The following is a 19,764-nucleotide window of genomic DNA, read 5'->3' on the forward strand; positions in this document are numbered from 1 at the left end:
GAATGTCAGAGTCACATGTTGGGTCATGATTTGCAGAGACATTTAGCATACCAATAACTGGGGCCTAACTCCACAATGCACGACCCATTTACATCAACAAGGAGGGTCTAATGGGTGGGGGTAGATCATGATGAGCCTAAACAATGTTACCAAACTGCCTGTATTTGATGAAAAGAAAACTAATAAATCAAATTAATAAAAAATAAAAAAAAATTTAAAAAAAGATGGATGCATTAGTGTATTATTGGTACTATTCAAGGAGGGTAGATAGAGGAAGGCCCAGGGTAGAGAATAACCAAACCAAACTCAATAGTCAGAAAAGGTGTCATTGAGGAAATAACCTTGAAACTTTGGGAAATAGAAGGTCTTCTTCAGGTGGAGGTACATAGGGAGCTCATGGAGAAGGTCAAGGTGGGAAAATGGTTGAGTGAAGAGGCCAGGGAGCAGCACGTGTTTTCCAGCAGCCAGTTTTATCTGTCTTCTTACCTGCCTCACTGCACTGATCAGCACCCCCATTCTTCCAGCAAAACACAGGCTACCTAAAACTTAAACCAGCAAGAAGCTTCCTGGTGAACCTGTCCATTGCTGCTCCCACTTCCGGCCTTATTTATTCCCCAGCCAGTTTCTGGCATTCATACTCATTACTAAAATTATATAACTTGGCTGGAGAGATTTCTTAGTAGTTCAGGCACTTGCCTGTGATGCCTAATGACCCAGGTTCAATACCCCAGGACCCACGTAAGCCCGATGCAGGAGGTATCACAAGCGTCTGGAGTTGTTTGCAGTGGCAGGAGGCCCTGGCGTGCCCATTCTCTATCTGCCTCTTTCTCTCAAAAAAAAAAAAAATTAAAAAGTATATAGCTAACATTGAAGAGCTGCTGTCTCTATGAAAGTTAAGATTCATAGCTTTCAAAGTCTTGACATTTTTTAGTGTCTCTCAGGAAAGCTGCAATAGAACTAACCTCAAGGGATCCAGGGGCAAAAGATGAAGGAGGATTATGAAAATCCTGCAAGAAGATTTTCCTTTAGATCCCTGTGCTGGTGTCTCAACTTCTCACTCCAATTAGGAGAACCAAAATTGGAACTCATGAAAGATGCATTATGTGTATATTTCATGCAAAAAGATGGTGTAGAAAAACAAAAGTCTTGACCTTACACTAAACAAATGACAGGTGTATATTTTATACTAATATGCTTAAGTCATATCACATGTGCCTCGTTTCTATAACCAATGTTTTCATCTCTAATCAGCTGCTATTATTAATGTACTACTTGGAAAGATTTATTTTATAAAATGAAATTAGGATGGTATAAGAAAGGACAGACTGAAGAGGAAGGCTTCCGCAGGGTAAAGTGGAACATTTGGAGATTTTCTATAGACCAGCCTGTAGGCTGTATGTATCCTGTAGCTTATTTTCACAAAGAAAGTTCTTTTGGAACAGAGCCATGTCCATTCAAACCATGCTTTTCAATAGCTGCTTCCAAATGACAGCAGTAGAGTTGAATGATTCATCACGGATATTGTACATAGACAGACATTCAGAAAAGTTGAATCCACTTTTTCAGCAAAGGCAAAAGATCATGCCCTCTTGCCGAGATATTTCTCTCAATAAAAACTTTAGCCATTGTGGACCAAATGTCTCCAAAACACTAGGCAAGACCAACATACAAAAACAGTAGAAACCCCACCTCTTTGGGAATGCATGCAGAGAATAGTGATTCCAATACTGTTAGAAATCTCCTGTTGGTAGGAAAGGGCATAAAACTGTCTTCTATGTAAAAGCCATCACAGATCCAAAGCAGGATTTTGATTATCATGGGAGAGGGACATGGGACACTGAGAATGTACCATCCATAATGTTCCACATAAGACTGAGGCTCAGCTGGGAGAGAAGACAAGCCTTACAAGCCAGCAACTTAGTGCAGATTGAGTCTCAAGTGACAGCAATGCAGATACAGCCACAAACAGAGAATCAAATACTGAAATGTCTCAGCTAGCATAGGACTCAGCTCCCAACCTAACAGAACATCCAGAGAAAAATCTAAAGCATGTGGGAGACGTAGATTGTCCTGATGAACCACCCAAGCCTTGCTAGACTCCTGAATAGACTTATTCAATGCCTCACTTGAACAGCATTTTAGATGTGTGCACATTTTCCAGGCATAAATATTTTATCTTGACCTCTTACATTTTCTTTACACCACTGCATGTCTGCCATTCATTCCAAATATACGAGACCCAAAAGTTAAACAGCCCATTATTAAAAGCCAAAACATCCAATAGAATTAGGCATAAACTAGGTTCCAGCATGGATAATATCAGACAGGAACTTTAAGACGATAAACTAGAAAAGACCCTAAAATTAACATCATCAAAGATGACATGTGAGTAGCAAATAGTCTCATGAAAAAAAAAAATGCTCAACACCATTAATTATCTAGGAAAATATGAAGGTAAGCCATGATATGATACTACTCCATATCTGCTATAATGACTGAAAGGAAATATACTGACAATGCCAAGGGCTGACAAGAATGTAGACTAGAGAATGGCATCTCACATACTGTGGGCAAGGAACACACAGGAGTGCAGCTGGAAGACTCTTGGGAGGCTTTTTCTGAAATCAGACATACACTCATCGTATGCCCCAACAATTTCATTCCCGAGCTTTTAGTCTAGAGAAATGAAAATATATTCTCACACAAGAACCTATATATGAATAGCTACAGCTAAAATCAAGAAATGATAAAATATCTTCTGGCTGGTGAATGGATAAACAGACTATACTTTCATACAACTTAACCCTCATCAGAGAGAGGAATAAATAAATGAATGAGCCTAGTGTGGTGGTGCACACCTTTAATCCCAGCACTTGGGAGGCAGAGGTTGTAAGATCACTGTGAGTTCAAAGCCAGCCTGGGATTTCAGGATGAGTGCCAGGTCATCCTGGGCTACAGTGAGATCCTGTCTTAAAAGGAAAAAAAAAAAAAAAAGAATAAATGAATGAAACACAGCAACTTAATGAATCACAATGGAACTATGCTGGTTTTTAAAAATTTAACACGTAAAGATTACATACTGTATTGCAGGATAATTTTTAAATGACAAAACTCTAGAAAGAGAGATTACTGATTTCTAGCAAACAGACATGAGTAGAGGGTGTGAGTGATATTATGGCGGTTCTTCACAGTGATGAACTCTTGCTGTATCTTGACTGGGGTGAGAGTAAATATAGAGACATGAAAACATGCTTGTAAAAATCTCTGACTCCAAAATAAGTTCTGAAAGTTAGTCCAGATCATCACACCAATAATACGTTTCTTGTTTCCACCTTCACAATATGCTTGCCTGGGTGAAACAACTTTCTGAACATTTTTTTCCACTCCAGTGTAAAATATCTAAAAATTATTAAAAAAAACTAAAAACTGGAAAAACTCTCCCTGCTAAATAACTGTTGTCAACAAGTAAATGTTTTTAGTGGAAAAGGACAATAGATAGCATCAGAGTCACTTCAACAGAGATTAGAGATATAAAAACTATCAGTAAAATTGAAGTGGAAATGCAAGGAATTGTTTTAAATTCACAGAGCTAATTTGAGGAACTATCTGTTGGCTTCATGTAGCTAATGTAACTTGAAGATTGGATCAATACAACTGATCCAAAATGAAACTCAGTGAGTGAGGAGGAGAAGAAAGGTAGGGAAGTGGAGAAGTAGATATTTCAAAGATAATAAATCGCAGACATATAATTCTTATCTTAAAATATTTTATTTTTATTTATTTGAAATAAGCAAAGATAGAGAGAGGCAAATAGAGAGGACCCATGTAAGCCAGATGTACAAGGTGGCACATGCATCTGGAGTTCGTGCACCCATTTTCTCTCTCTCTATTAGCCACCAACCACTGCAAAAAGATGCTTCTCAGAAAGAAGCACTGATCTGTGGGTGTAAAAACCTCAGTCATTTCAAGGTAATTTGATATCATGTCAATTTAGCAAAACAATAGTAGCAGGTTGATCTTCAGGACCTATGACTTCCCCAAAGATGGATTTTTTTTTTTTTTTGAGGTAGGATCTCACTCTAGTCCAGGCTGACCTGGAATCCACTATGTAGTCCTAGGGTGGCCTTGAACTTATAGTGATCCTCCTACCTCTGCCTACCAAGTGATGGAACTAAAGGCATGCGCCACCACACCCAGCTTCCAAAGACGGATTTTTTTTTTTTTTAAACGAGATTTAGAGTGTCAGACATGCTTTCATTCCATTAAGTGGAGGTCAAATCTGATCAGAAAGCAGATGGCTATTCTCCAGACAGCCATGCCACAATTTCATCAGTGGGTGAAATCTTGCTTTGCAGATCAATTGTGCAGCAATCAGAGTCCACAGCTGGGTAAGATGATTAATGACCCATCTCCTTCAGTAGCCTGCCCACCAACTGCTGGCAATGAAAGTGCTAGCCAACAGGGAGGAAGTTTCCTTCTCAGTTCCACCTTGATTCTGTATGTCCTACAACTAAAGCACATGGTATCTTCATCAATAGGATCTTTCCATCTAGTTTTGGTGAGCAACCAAGTAGTGCAGACTTCTTGTTGGAAAGTGTATAAGAAAAAAAAAAGAATAGGACCATAACTTTAAGCCTGATTTAGGGATTAAAACAAAACAAAACAGAATCTATATCTAGCACAAGTATATGGTAAAAAATGAAGGTAAAATAATGACTACTTAAGATTTTTTCTAACGTGTGTGTGTGCACAAGTAAATGAACATTCATGTACATAAAAGTGCACGTGCATATGTCTGCAAGGGGAATGCAGAGGGCAACCATGAATGGCATCCTCGGGAATGTTGTCTGCTGCCTTTAAGACAGGGTCTCTCATTGGCCTAGAGCTCACCAATTAGACTAGACTAGTGAGCTCCAGATCTCCCTGTCTCCACCTCCACAACACTGACAAGCACCCGCCACCATGCCCAGCATTTTTTACATGGGTTCTGGAAAAAATAGTTCAGTCTTCATGTTTGCAAGAAGCACTTTTCCAATAGAACCCACCATTTCCTACTCAAGATTTTTTAACTGAAAAAAATTCATTACCAGAAAAAAAAAATTTCAAAATTGTTAAATGAAGTTATAACAGAATGAGAATGATACCAGAAAACAAACTTGATACACAAAAACATATATAGAGTCTTGAAAAAGAAATGGAAGAATAATATCAATGTACACTTTTTACTATTAAATCACAACTGTAAAAAGTAAAATCTATAAAATAAAATTGTAATGGTAAGTTTTATAACACATGTAAAACCCAAGCACCTCAACAATAGCACAAGGTTTATAAAGGGTTTGGTTATACCAGTCCACATACTAGGTAAGAATTTGTATAAGATGAAAATCAACCATGGTGAGTTAAGGATATATATTGCAAACATTCAGTCAACACTGAAAGAAGTAGAAAAAGAAGCATAAGCAAAAATTGAATTGTGTTACTTTAAATTTCTATGGTAAGAAATAGTATGGAGAAAAGGAACCAAAAAATTAATAAAAGTGGAACTAAAACTTGACAGATTTAAGTACAACTACATCAATAATAATACTGCATATAAATTGTTTAAAAACCCAGTTAAAATCCAAACTCACTGAATCTTCATCTTGATGAGTTCATCCTCTAGTTTGCTCAAACTTAATTGATGGCACTTCCACCTACCAAGGACAGCCAGGACAGTAACCACTTGTTAAACACTCATTTATCTTATCAAGTGTCTGCACCCTTTTCCATAGTCTTACTCCTACTCACCACACTAGACACCAATTTTCATTCTCCAATTTCTCCCTACCAATTTCATCCTCCCTCAGTAATGACATATATCTTTCTAAAATGGTTTTCAAAATGGTGCAGTGGATAAAGAACTTACCACACAGGTGTGAGTACCTGAGTTTGAATCCTCGGGCCATTTAAAACTGGATGATGGGCTGGAGAGATGGCTTAGCGGTTAAGCGCTTGCCTGTGAAGCCTGAGGACCCTGGTTCGAGGCTCGGTTCCCCAGGTCCCACGTTAGCCAGATGCACAAGGGGGCGCACGCGTCTGGAGTTCGTTTGCAGAGGCTGGAAGCCCTGGCACGCCCATTCTCTCTCTCTCCTTCCCTACCTCCATCCCTCCTTCTCTCTGTCTGTTGTTCTCAAATAACTAAATAAAAATTAAAAAATTAAAAATAAACTGGATGATGTAGCATTAGTGTCTTTAATCCCAACCTACATAGGACTAGAAGAAAGGCAGAGTAAGGAGAATCACCTGCATGTTTGAAGTCCAGTTAGCCTGGTGACCACAGAAGTGAAGCACCAGAAACCCTACCTCAAACAAGGTGGAAGGTAAGGACAGACACCTGAAGCTGTCCTGCGACATTTATATGTGCACCAGAGCATGTGAGTGCCTTCACTCACACACTTGAACACACACATACCCTAGCCTCCTCCTTGACAAGACTGAAGATGCAAATGTTTGTGATCTTCTTTGTTTTAAAGGGAAAATTCAAGCTCCTTTAAATGACATCAGAGCCTTAAATGTCCATATTCTTGTCTCTTCAGCTCCGTTTTTCCCAGCTCCTATTTTAAGCTGTAACAACAGCAAGCTGATATCTGTGTATGTATCGAAGAAATGTCATTCCTCGCTTGTCTTTCTCACCTCCGCAACCTTGTTCAGAGTCAACGTCTTTCATCTTCTTTTCACCTAGCTGATACCATCTTCCTGGTCTTCAGGTCCAACCAAGCCATCACCTCATACTTGACATCTCTCCATGTGTGTTCTCCAGGTGAGACTGAAAGAAGCACAAACACATGCCGGAAGGCTGCTTTGGTTTCCCAAGTACTGCCAATTCCTAGGACTGCTCACAGAATGAATGTTAGGAAGCAGGGGTAATACATCCACGTGATTAGCCCTCCAAAATGTACCCTTTGTTCCCCAGATCCTATTAATTACCACTAGGAGAAGCTTATTTGCAGCACGCTCAATTACTAAGGTAACTAAATAGGTTTTTAGAGATTATCCCTAGCATCATTTGCTTAACAGCAATTACTGCAGTGGTACAGATTCATGTCTCCCAGAAATAGGCTTATTTAAGGTTAAGTTCCAGGGGAAAAACAGATTTTACAAGAATATATTATCATTGACCATAGTGCTACCTAGATTTATAGAAACATCAGTTATTTTCCCAGTATTTTTAATTAAGAAGTAATTAAGCCGACTGAGAATATCCAAACAACTCCACTATCTAGTCCATGTAGTCACTTTGCTTCAAGTCCATTGCTTCCAGGAGAAGCTCTGTTGCTTTCCCGTTTAATTTATCACAACCCACTATTCTCGGTCCATGAACATGTTGGCCGAGATCAGAAGGAATGTCTCTTAAAACCCACAGTTGCCATGAGATTTATTTCCTCCAAGTTTTTGACAATTCTACTGTAATTCCCAGGTACCTGTCCCTGCTATGTCTTGCTGTTGCTACCTGTACAGAAATAAAGCAGAGAGACAGAACTGTAAGACTTGGAGGCCTCCGTGGGTCACTGGGAGTGAAGGTTCCTAAGGTCACTCATTTCTCTGTCTCTTGGGTCTCAGGCCTATGTGCACTTCTCCTGTAAGGGCCACAGCACCATGGGGGGGGGGCAGATATGATTGCATGAGCTGCATTCTGAAGGAAGCTATCCTTTTTTTTTTTTTCTCTCTCAGAACATGCCCTTTAATTGCATTTCATCAGTTCCTTTAGTAGTCCAGCCCCAGGGCAGTTGCTTCTGTGTTATGTGATGTAAAACATGCAGTGAGTTCAGTGTGCAGGAACTAACCCTATACTTCCTGCACTGTGAGTTTCTATTCCCTGAGCAGATACTATGGTGTATAGGTTCCCATTCTATTGAAAAGCACCAGAGAGTGGTAAGTTCAGAGGCCACATAAAGCAAGCTCATACCTTCACTAGGTTTATTATTGGGAGAATAGACAACTGCTCTTTTAGGACACCAAGTGCCCAGTGCCAATTTGACGCAAAGTAAGAAGCTGGTCTTGTCAAGAAATAGTTCTCTAAATGCAAGTCTAAAGTTCATTGAGATGCCATCTCAACCCAGTCAGAATGAGAAATAAGAATAAGTGTTGGCAAGGATTCAAGGAAATGGAGTTCTTATACACTGTGCTGGTTAATAGAAATTAGTGCAATCACTATGGAGATCCATGTGGAAGTTCCCCATAAAAACTAAACTAGAGCTACCATATGATGCAACTGTAACATTCCTGAGTCTATACTTAGAAGAAACATAGTCAACATAAGGCAGAGATACCTACACATTCATGTTGGTGTGACACTATTCACAGTAGCCAAGTTCTGGAATTAGTCTAGGTGTTCATCAAAGGATTTTTAAAAATATGGTGCACATATACTGCTCATATCATATGAATTCAGCAATTATGGAAAAAAGTCTTTTGGGAGAAAATGAATGGAAGTAGAAATCATTGCAACATAAGCCAGACTCAGAAAGATAAATATCACATTTCTTTTCATGTGTGAAATCTACATTTAAGAGAAAAGATTATGGGGCTGGGGAGATGGCTTAGCAGTTAAGGCACTTGCCTGCAAAACCAAAGGACCCAGGTTCCACTCCCCAAGACCCATGTAAGCCAGATGCACAAGGGGGCTCAGACATCTGGAGTTCATTGGCAGTGGCTGGAAGCCCTGATGCACCCTATCTCTCTCTCTCTTTGTCTCTCTCTCTCTCTCCCTGCCTGTTTTTGTATCTTTCTCTCTCTCTCAAATAAATACAAATATTCAAAAAGAAGAAAGGGACCAGAGTGGGAAGGGATGAAATTACAGGGTAATGTAGTGTAAATATGATTAATATAGGTTATATTAAAATATAATAATGAAAATCATTAAACAACTAATACATGTTAATAAAAAAAAAATTGAAGAAGGGGGCTGAAAAGATGGCTCAGCAGGTTAGGCCCTTGCCTGTAAAGAATGAAAACATAGGTTTTGATTCCCCTGTGCTCACATAAAGCTAGACGCACAAAGTGGTTCATACATCTGGAGTTCATTTACAGTGGCTACAGACCCTAGCTCCACCCATGCTAATAAATAAATAAATATCTATGAATTCCAAAACAGAATTGAGCAAAGGTTGGAGGCGTAGCTCAGGTGTAGAACACACACTTAGTATGCACAAGGTCAATCCACAGCATTGTGAAAAGAAAAAAAAAAAACATGCCCTGTGACAAACCAAGACTCAAACTTACACTTGTCTTCAAAGACGTAAGGCTGGTAATGAGAAGATTGTCTTCCCTCTGTAAGACAGAGAAATGGGTAAGGTTATTCAAGACATAAAAGAAGAAGAAAGAGTGAATTGGAAAACTAGGCATAAAAAGGCAACAGCAGTGACATGGGCCACAGGAGATGTCATCCAACACCCTGGCTAACAGGTGGTCTTCCTCTTGTCACGGTGGCCAATGCCATTCATATGCTTCTCATGTTACCACTGAAAAGATAAGCGACAAAGCCTGGGTGATGTCACCTGGCACATTTTGTCTACTTGGTTTTTCAGTGTCATGTATTGTATTCTATGTACTTTCTGATAAGTGTTAATATTTGACACAGAAATCTTCACACATTATACCCAGTCCAACTAATTTGGTTATACTAGACTTTTATCCAAGAGCAGATGTTGAAAAGAAGAAATGCCAAGGAATGTGAAAGGAAGTAATCTCAGGGTAGGGAAGTCTATATTGTAGACTATTAGAATATAAGATGGGGAATTTTGAGGGTTTTCCTGATTTTGCCTGCTTTTATTTCTCATGCAGCAAGAGCTTTATCTCGGGTCTCCTCTTCTGTGACTTAAAAGGCTAATCTATGATTAGGTTGATTCCTCCTCAGTCATATCTAAACTCCTCTTTCCTATTTGGCCACTAGTTCTGATATTAAAGTCAAGGGATGACTTTTGGCCTCGCCTTACTATCCTTTAGTAGCCATCTGATAAGCCAAGAGAAAATGAAATTTCACTAGGAATTCCTCTAGGAATTCCTAGGAATTCACTAGGAAAACCTCTGGGTGTTTGTCAAAATAATTACAGGCAATTGAAAACATTTCACTGCAATACTGTCACAAATTTGAGAGAGACTGCAATAAACACTTTGTGTCTTTGTTAGATTCTTTTACAGGACTGGTCAACATCTTGACAGATATTATTTGGCGATTCACTGGAGATTTCATGGCTCCTGACCTGGTCTGCAGGGTGGTCCGCTATTTACAGGTATGTGGTACATTCTCAATGTGATGAACCATGATGATACCAAAGTTAACTCTTGGAATGAAAACTTTTTCAAAATTTTTTTTTGATTTTTCGAGGTAGGGTCTCACTCTAGCCCAGGCTGACCTGGAATTCACTATGGAATCTCAGGGTGGCCTCGAACTCACGGCAATCCTCCTACCTCTGCCTCCCGAGTGCTGGGATTAAAGGCATGCATCACCACCCCTGGCTAAAAAATTTTTAATTTTATTTATTTGCTAAAGACAGAGAGACAGAGACAGACAGAGACAGACAGACAGACAGACAGACAGACAGACAGACAGACAGACAAGGACTGTGGGTATAGCAGGGTCTCTTGCCACTACGAATGAACTCCAGACACATGTACCACTATGCGAATCTGTCTGTACATGGGTACTAGGGAATCAAACATGGCCTGGCCTGTGGGCTTTGAAAACAAGTAAGTTCCCCTGACTGCTGAGCCATCTCCCAGCTCTGAACTTAAACCTTTTACTCATGAACATCTAATTATTCACTTCCTCCTAGGTGAAAAGATATGTGAAATTTGCACAGTTTCTAAGATGTATTTCTTCTGCTAAAGATAATGCACATGTAAAGTAACAACTAAGCAATTATAAAAATATAAAGCAGTTATATTTCAAACACTAATTAAAAATTATGGGTCAATATTGAAATTTTTGACATATTAGAACTAAAGAATCCTCCTAAAATTGTCACTAATATTTACCTTTTACCTCGCAAACTTCTTGAAGAACTTCAGCAAGTTGGTTACATATTACCTATTTGATGACCACTGAAACTGTGCTTCTTAAATCCCATTGGCATTTGAATTTCTTTTTCTCTAAACTGTTAGTGTTTTAAAAATTATTTTATAACTGTGATACTATTTTGCTAAAATCCATTTTTAACTCTGTTGATGTGCTTCATATAATGTATATATGTCCACAATATAACATGCATCGAATACTTTTATTATTGAAATAGAAATGCATGCATGATAGGCTTGCAACGAAGAGCAAAATGGCTGAAAATGACCAGCCCTGAAGGAACATACAAGCATTGTGCTTTAGCTTGTATTATTCTCACCCCTAAGTACCCATCTCTAGGGTAATCTTGAAAACTAACAGTTCTCACTCATAGTAAAAGCAAATAGTCTAGCAGCCAGTAGAGAAAAGAGATCTAGAAGGTTTCTTTCAAAACTCTGCCTAGGAACCTGCCATTATCAACATGCCTGGCAATTCTTTGGACTGTCCTTGCAAGGGTGTTGTATTTTACCTTATTCCGAATATGCCCACCGTGGAAATCTCTGGGTGTTTGTCAAAATAATTACAGGCAATTGATTACTGTCACAAATGCCTGAATTACAGGGTAATTCTTGAGAAAAACAACAGAAGAAAACAGATTTTAAAAACAAATTTAAAATATGAGCCAACCTTAAAAATCTCTCACATATTCATGAGAACCCAGTAGACCAAATAAATGTCTGTGATCCTGCTTGTCACCAGCAAAAAGAAACAGGGAAGACTCAAAGCCATTCCCTTTGACTGACCTTGAGGCATCTGACAAGAATCAGCATTCTTTCATGATTTAAAAAAAACAGGTGCTCAACAAATTAGGCATAGAAGGAAATTACTTCAACACAACAAACTCCACATGAGACAAGGCCACAGCTAAAATTATACTCCACAGCAGTAAGTCAAATGTTCTTTCTCTACTATGAAGAAAACATAAGGATGCCCTCCTTGCCTCTTCTATTCAACTGAAAATCCTAGCAAGATAAGCAAGAGAAGAAAAAGGTTTCCAAATCATCTGTGCAGAAGCAAAACTGACTCTTGGTAGATGGCATGGTATTGCACAGAAAACTCCAACAGCTTGACCAAAAAGTTTGAATTACTGTTTAAAACCTCGGTCAGGTGGGGTTACTAGTGCTCTAATCCCAGTCCTCAGGAAGCTGACATGGCAGGATTGCCATGAATTCGAGCCCATCCTGGGATATAGAGTGAGTTCCAGGTCAGTTTGAGCTACACTGACACCCCATCTCCAAAACCAAACCAAACCAAACCAAACCAAACCAAACCAAACCAAACCAAACCAAACCAAACCAAACCAAACAAAAAATTCAATAATTTGCAGAGCATAAAAAAAAAATCAAAATCAGGGCTGGAAATATTGCTCAGTACTTAAGGCACTGGCCTGCAAAGCCTAACAACGCAGGTTCAATTTCCCAGTACCCATACAAAGTCAGATGCACAAAGTGGCTCAAGCATCTGGAGTTCCTTTGCAGCAGCTAGAGGCCCTAACATGCCCATATTCTTTTTTCCTTCCTCTCTTTCTTTCTTTCTTTTTTTCCTTCCTTCCTTCCTTCCTTCCTTCCTTCCTTCCTTCCTTCCTTCCTTCCTTTTCTTTCTTTCTTTCTTTCTTTCTTTCTTTCTTTCTTTCTTTCTTTCTTTCTTTCTTTCTTCTCTCTTTCTCTCTCTCCTTGCAAATAAATAAATTACAAATTCTAGCATTTCTTAATATAAAACTATTCAAAAAGAGAAATAAAAATAATTCCATTACAGCTACAACAATGGATAATAGGATACTTAGGAATAAATTTAAGTAAGGAGGTGACACTGTGTACTGAAAATTATAAGTTATTAATTAAATAAGTGTTAAAGCAAAACAGAAATTAGAGAAGACACATTAGGAGGTCAGGGAGGTGGCTCAGCAGTTCAAGACACTTGTTTGCAAAAGCCTGCTAACCTGAGTTTGATCCTTCCAAGAACCATATGAAGCTCAACACAAAGTGGCACATTTGTCTGTGATCCCAGTATGCCTACCACAACGGGAGGCTGATCCAGAGGAACCCAAAGCTTGAAGCTCAATGAGGCCAGCTAAGCTGGCGTTACTTTGCAGCTGCCAGAAACTCTGTTTCAAAGAAGGCAGAAGAGCACAAACAAGTCAAGGTTATCCTCTACTTCCCTGCATACACCTGGCATGCATGCGTACATGCGCACACACAGATACAAGTGAACTGAAAATAGTTTGTATTTGTGAATTAGAAAAAATAAGGTCGTTAAGATTATTAAAATGAGGCTAGAAAGATAGCTTAGTTGATACATTTGTCTCACAAGCATGAGACCTGAGTTTGATCTTTAGCACCCACGTAAATCCTGGAGATGGTGGCATCAGCCTTCGATACCCATGCTGAGCTAGAGACAGGTAGATCCCTGGAGCTCAGTGCCTAGCAAGTCTAGCCCTATGGACACACTCAAAGCTAATGAGAGACCCTATCTCAAAAGAGGTGGACCACATTGTGAGGTTGTCTTCTGCACACATGACTGCCCATACACATGCAACTATGTATTCACATGCATGCACACCACACATTCATACACAATAATATAAGCACATGTTACACTTATTCATAGTAATAAGTAAAATTAACTGTAATAACAAGTACATGTTAAAATTACCTACCGATAAAATGTAATCCCACCAAAGCTCTAATCACACTTCTCATAGAAATAGAACCTAAAACACATATATAATCACAAAAAAATACCAACATCAATATTGGACAAGTAGAAATATCTTTAGCTATAAAAATATTTGATTTCAAAGTACACTATAAAGCTTCAAGAATTTGCACTTGCACACAAACAGACCCACACAACCATGGAACAAAATTGAAATCTTCCAAATAAATACATTTATCTCTGTTCAATGAACTTTTGGTAGAAATGTCAGGAACACACACAGAGGAAAATCCTGTGAAAACTGTATAAAAATTGTGATTAAACCCTTCTCTCAAACCATATGCAAAAATAAATTCAGAATATCTTAAAAACTTTAACAGAAGGCTTAATTGTAAAATAACTAGAAGAAAACATAAAGAAGTCACCATGAAATATGTCTGGGCAAAGAACTTCCTAATATAGCCCTAAAAACATACAGATAACAAAAATAAAAAGCCAAATGGCATTACAGCAACATATAAACCTTTACTGCAGATCATAAGAAATAATAAAGTGAGCAAGAAACCTATAGGGTTGGAGGATAGATTTGCAAACCAAATATCTGATTAAAAAAAAAAAACATTATTACCAAAACATTTAAGAAATTTAGCCAGACATGATGGCTCATACCTCTAATCACATAATTCAGGAGGGTGAAGTAAAAGGATTACTGGGAGTTTGAGATCAACCTGGGCTAGAGTAAGACCCTGCCACAAAAGAAAAGAAATTCAATTTCACCTCAATTGTGAGTGCTATGGTTTAGATATGGTCTAATCGTGTCCCCTTTCAAGAGCTCATGTGCTTGAAGGCTTGTACCTCAGACGGGTAGGACTGGGAGTGGATGAGCCCATACGAGGGCTCTAACCCTTAGAGCCCTAGGAAGATGTCATTGAGTTGTTAGGTTTGTGCTCTTGGGGCAATCCTTTTGGAATCTCTTTAACAATTCCAGGTCAGTCTGGGCTAGAGCGAGACCTTATCTCTAAAAAACAAAAAAAAATAAAAACAAAAAGGAAAATTTAAAGATGCCTTGAAATGCATGAAAATGTAATATGAAAATAAGGGCTAAAAATAATTAGGATTGATGAAACTATGATTTCATTTTTTGAAAAGACAAACTAAATTGATTTTACTGTGAAATCAGAAAAGATCCAAATCAATATAGGAAAGAGAAAACATTAAGATAAATATCACAGAAATACCAAAAATATGAAGTATATGAGTATACTCTGTGAATGAATATGTGCCAATAAAATGGCTAACATAGAAGAAATTGACAGATTTGTAAGAATACACCCTATACTGACTAAATCACAAATAAATATAAAATTAAACAAGCCAGTCATAAGTAGCAAATGCAAAACTTTCAACCAAGGAAGCCTAGGAGTAGACGTCATCCAGAAATTGACCATCTGCAGATGAGGCCAAAAGTACAAGGTGGCTTCATTATATTACAACCCACACTCAACATAATTGATTCATTTCATGAGGGTGGCATTAATCCATTCATGGAAGTGGAGCCCCATGACCTAATTACTTTCCAAAGCGCCAACTTCTTAAAAGATTCTACCACCTTAATCACATTGTACTGGCTATCAAGCTTCTTAAATATGAATTTTTGAAGAACAAGCCACAATACAAACCATAGTAATGTTCCAAGAAATATTTTTATATATTTCGAGAAAAGAAAGAAAATAAAATGTATTATAATTTGCATAGTATAGTGTAATCAGTTCTGTGAGGAAAATTTATAATGTCAGATACATTTATTAGAAAAGACTAAGTATAAAAGGACATCTAACCTTATGCCTTAGGAAACTAGAGAAACAAAGGCGTATATATCTAAAGGCAGCAGAATAAAGGAAATGGCATAAAGTAGAGAAGAAATTATTAAGTTGAACAAACGGGATTATCATTTCTCATTACATGACATTTAGCATGACATAACAATTTCATATTGTGTTAATCAGGCTTTTATCTCTGTGACAAACTATCTGACATGAACAATATAAACAAGGACACATTCATTTTAGCTCATTAACTCAGAGGTTTCAGCCCTTACTCCTTGGCTCTGTTGATTCTGAGTCCATGGAGAACATCATGGTAGTGGGAACATGTTCTCACCTCACTGAGGATAGGAAGCAGAGAGAAACAAGAGAGGTGCCTGGGACAATCTATATGCCCTAAGGGCAGGTTCCCAGTAATCTACTTCCTCTAGCTAGGCTCCACTGCCTAAAGCTTTCAAAATATCCCCAAATAGCACCACCAAGTCAGGATAGTGTCCCTATGGGAAGAAATTCAAGCTATAGCAAACATGCATTCAAACATCAAAAATTGTACATAATAAATGTAAGTAATTTTATTTGTCAAGTTAGATTAATTTAAAGTGCTAGAAAAGTGTTATGAACTTCAAAATGGGAATTTAGTAGTGAAAGTAATAAATAAAGTTCTGTCTCTCTTTTTTTCCAAGATAATAAAATTGATATTTTCTAGCCAGGATATGAAGAAGAGAGCAAACATGAATTGCTAATATCAGAAATGAAAGATAATCATCACTGCTAATATGGATATGAAAAGACTAATATGTGAATATTATGAACAACTCTATGTCCCAAAGTTTGAGAAACTTGATTAAATAGACTAATCATTTGAAAAATACACATCTCCAAATTTACATAAAAAGGAAACTGTAAAAAAAAGCTCAAATCTACTGAAGTGTTTTAACCAATAAGTAATAATCCTTTAAGAAAGAAATCACCAGAACCAGGTGGACTCACTGGTAAGTTTTATAAATATGTAATGGAAAAATAACAATTATCTACAGTCATTTCTAGAAAATTGAAGCCAAAGAAGAATTTCTCACTCGTATACTTCCTAATTTACTCTATTAGATAGCATTACCCTAAAGACATTACAATTTTAAAAAATTACATAACAATGCTCCTCATAAACCTATATGTAAAACTCTTTAATGAACATTATCAGATCAAATCCAAAAATAATGATACACCATGCCCAGGGGGAACTTATTCCGGATATCCAAGTCTGTTCAAATACTTCAAAATCACTTAATGTAGCCTTTACATCAGCAATAGAAGTTATATGATGTCAATATATACAGAAAAAGCATTTGAACAAAACTCAGTATTCATTCACAATAAAAATTAATCAAACTAGGAATGGAGGAACTTCCTGAACTTGATCATAAATAATTATCAAAAATATGATGGCTAGGGCTGGAGAGATGGCTTACTGGTTAAGGCGCTTACCTGCAAAGCCTAAGAACTCATGTTCGAATCTCCAGGTCCCATGAAAGCCAGACACACAGTGACACAAGAATGCAATGTCACACATGTGTACAAGGGGCACACACATCTGGAGTTCATATACAGTGGCTAAAGGCCCTGGCACGCCTATTCTCTCTCTCTCTCTCTCTCTCTCTCTCTCTCTCTCTCTCTGTCTCAAATAAATTTTTTAAAAATTAAAATTATGATGGCTAATCTCACATGTAATTCTGATAAATTAAGTTTTTTCTACTAAGATTGGGAACAAGGCCAGAACTTTCCTTTGCTGTTATTCAGTGATATACTGGAAGCCATAACTAATTCATCAGACCAAGAAAATGCTGTCATAACCTTTACACAGATATTAAAGAATATTTGTGCAATATAAATTATATGTAAAATGTTTAAGTGAAAATCAAAACGTATTACAACAAAAGTATTATGTTTACTGAGAATATTTGTAAAGTGTTATGTTTCTCCATTGAAATCAGAAGTTATATTATCAACAACTTAACATTAAGATATTTTTGGGCTGGAGAGATGGCTTAGCGGTTACGTGCTTGCCTGTGAAGCCTAAGGACCCTGATTCGAGGCTCTATTCCCCAGGACCCACAGTAGCCAGATGCACAAGGGGGCGTACGCGTCTGGAGTTCGTTTGCAGTGGCTGGAGGCCCTTGCATGCCCATTCTCTCTCTCTCTCTCTGCCTCTTTCTCTCTCTGTCTGTCACTCTCAAATAAATAAACAACAAAAAAAATTTTAAAAAGATGTTCTTTATTTGTTCTTTAAATATCGATGTGTGCAATCTAAAACTAAAAGTTTCAAAACACAAATACAGGTATCAGTCCTTCCAAATTTCAATTGTGATCACAAAGGCATGCTATAATATGTGCATACTATATTTAACATATATGCTATAAACTATGTTTATACTCAATGTAATGTATGTAATATTATAAAACTATTAGTAAATAACATAGGAAGTCTTAAAATACAACAGTATAAAAGCAAACTGCTCACATAAAAATGGACAAAAGACATACTGAACAGACATGGCAAGCATCAACATGGGAAAAATGCAACGTCATCTCATTAGAGCTGCAAGTTAAAACATTGTATCACTACACAATGGCAATTTAAAGAAAACTGCCAGTTCATAATGGGACTTCCAAATAATCTATTTTGGGAGATAATTTGGAAATTTCTTATGATGCTAACTCTTATAGTCTTAGCATACAACCTGGTGACTGTGAGCCTAGATGTTTATGCAACTGAGTCAACAGTGTGTGTGTATCCACACAGAAGCCTGCACAAGGTGTTTTAGAAGCTTTATCCATAATTTCAATACCTGGAACTAACCAAGGTGTCTTTCAGTAGTTGAATGGATAAACAGAGTGTAGCACATCCATATAATGGAGGATTATTTAACAATAAAACAAAGAGATAACAAGCCATTGAAAATACACAAGGGATATTAAGTGCGCATGTTCAGTGAAGGAAGCCATTCTGAGAAGATAAATATTGTGTGATGCCAGCTATGTTTTCATGCTCAAAAAGGCAAAATTATAGAACAGATTTTGTAAAATTCTCATGTAAGAGGGCTGGAGACATGGTTCAGCAGTAAAGGCAATTGCCTACAAAGCCTAAGGACCAGGGTTCAGTTTCCCAGAACACACATAAAGCCAGATGCACAAGGTGGCACATGAGTCTGGAGTTCATTTGCAGTAGCTAGAGGCCCTAGCACACCCATTCACTCTCTCTCCATCTGCCTCTTTCTTTCTCAAATAAATAAATGCATAATTTTTAAAACTCTCACTTACTTTCTGTGTGTGTGCATGTGCACATGTATGGGTGTGTATGTATGTATGTATGTATTGCTAGGATCTCTTACCATTGCAAATGGATCACTTTATGTCACTTTTTGTATCTGGCTTTACATGGGAAATTGAATCCTGGTCAGCAGGCTATGTAAACAAGCTTAATTGCTGAGCCATTTCTCCAGCCCCTTTAGGACAAGACAAATGGTTTTTTGTTTGTTTTTTGTTTTTGTTTTGTTTTTTAAATCAGTGGCTACCAGGGATTTGAAATGAAGGTTTGAACAGATAAAGCACAAGACGTTTTCAGGTCAGTGAAATTCTCTGTAACACTGTAATGGTAGTCAGGTGCCATTATGCAATTGTCAAAACCCGTAGAAGCGCAGGGCACAAAGAATGAACCTTAGTATAAACCATACTGTTTAGTTAGTAATAATGATCAATATTAGTCCATCAATGTTAAAACCACACAATGCCAGATTTTAACAGCAGAGGTGTGTGAGTGGGAGATGGGTGTTCTCTCTATTATTTGAAGGATGGGAGAAAGGCATCTTTTTATTGTTTACAGGATTTTTTTTAATGTGAAATTGTTCTAAAGAGTAAAGCATATTGATTTAAAATCTTACCCAGAATCATATTTTATGAATCCAATGTAGCATTTTCCTAAGTAAAATTTCCAGCGTGTAAGTCACATTTTCTAGTGCAGGATTTGCCTGCATATCGTATTTCCTAGGTCATTTCTGTCAGAGCTGGGGGCTGGAGAGTGAGAATGCAGCCAAATGTCCCCAGGGTTCCATCTGCTTTCTGAAAGGCAGCCCATATGTTGTTGATGTATAGAGTTTTCATTGTTGACATTTACGAATCGACTATAAATGTACT

At 37.7% G+C, this 19,764-nt stretch overlaps 1 protein-coding gene across 1 annotated transcript in view; it reads left to right on the forward strand.

Moving 5' to 3' along the window:
- The window catches only part of Npsr1 (neuropeptide S receptor 1), a 149,931-nt gene that overhangs the window by 91,750 nt on the left and 38,417 nt on the right, over nucleotides 1–19,764 (forward strand). The window contains exon 3 of the mRNA XM_004652295.3: nucleotides 10,171–10,274. Coding sequence (XP_004652352.2) covers nucleotides 10,171–10,274 — 104 coding nt within the window. The remainder of the gene's footprint in view (nucleotides 1–10,170; nucleotides 10,275–19,764) is intronic.

The sequence above is a fragment of the Jaculus jaculus genome, chromosome 11, assembly GCF_020740685.1.
Source record: "Jaculus jaculus isolate mJacJac1 chromosome 11, mJacJac1.mat.Y.cur, whole genome shotgun sequence".
NCBI classification, from domain to species: Eukaryota; Metazoa; Chordata; class Mammalia; order Rodentia; family Dipodidae; genus Jaculus; species Jaculus jaculus.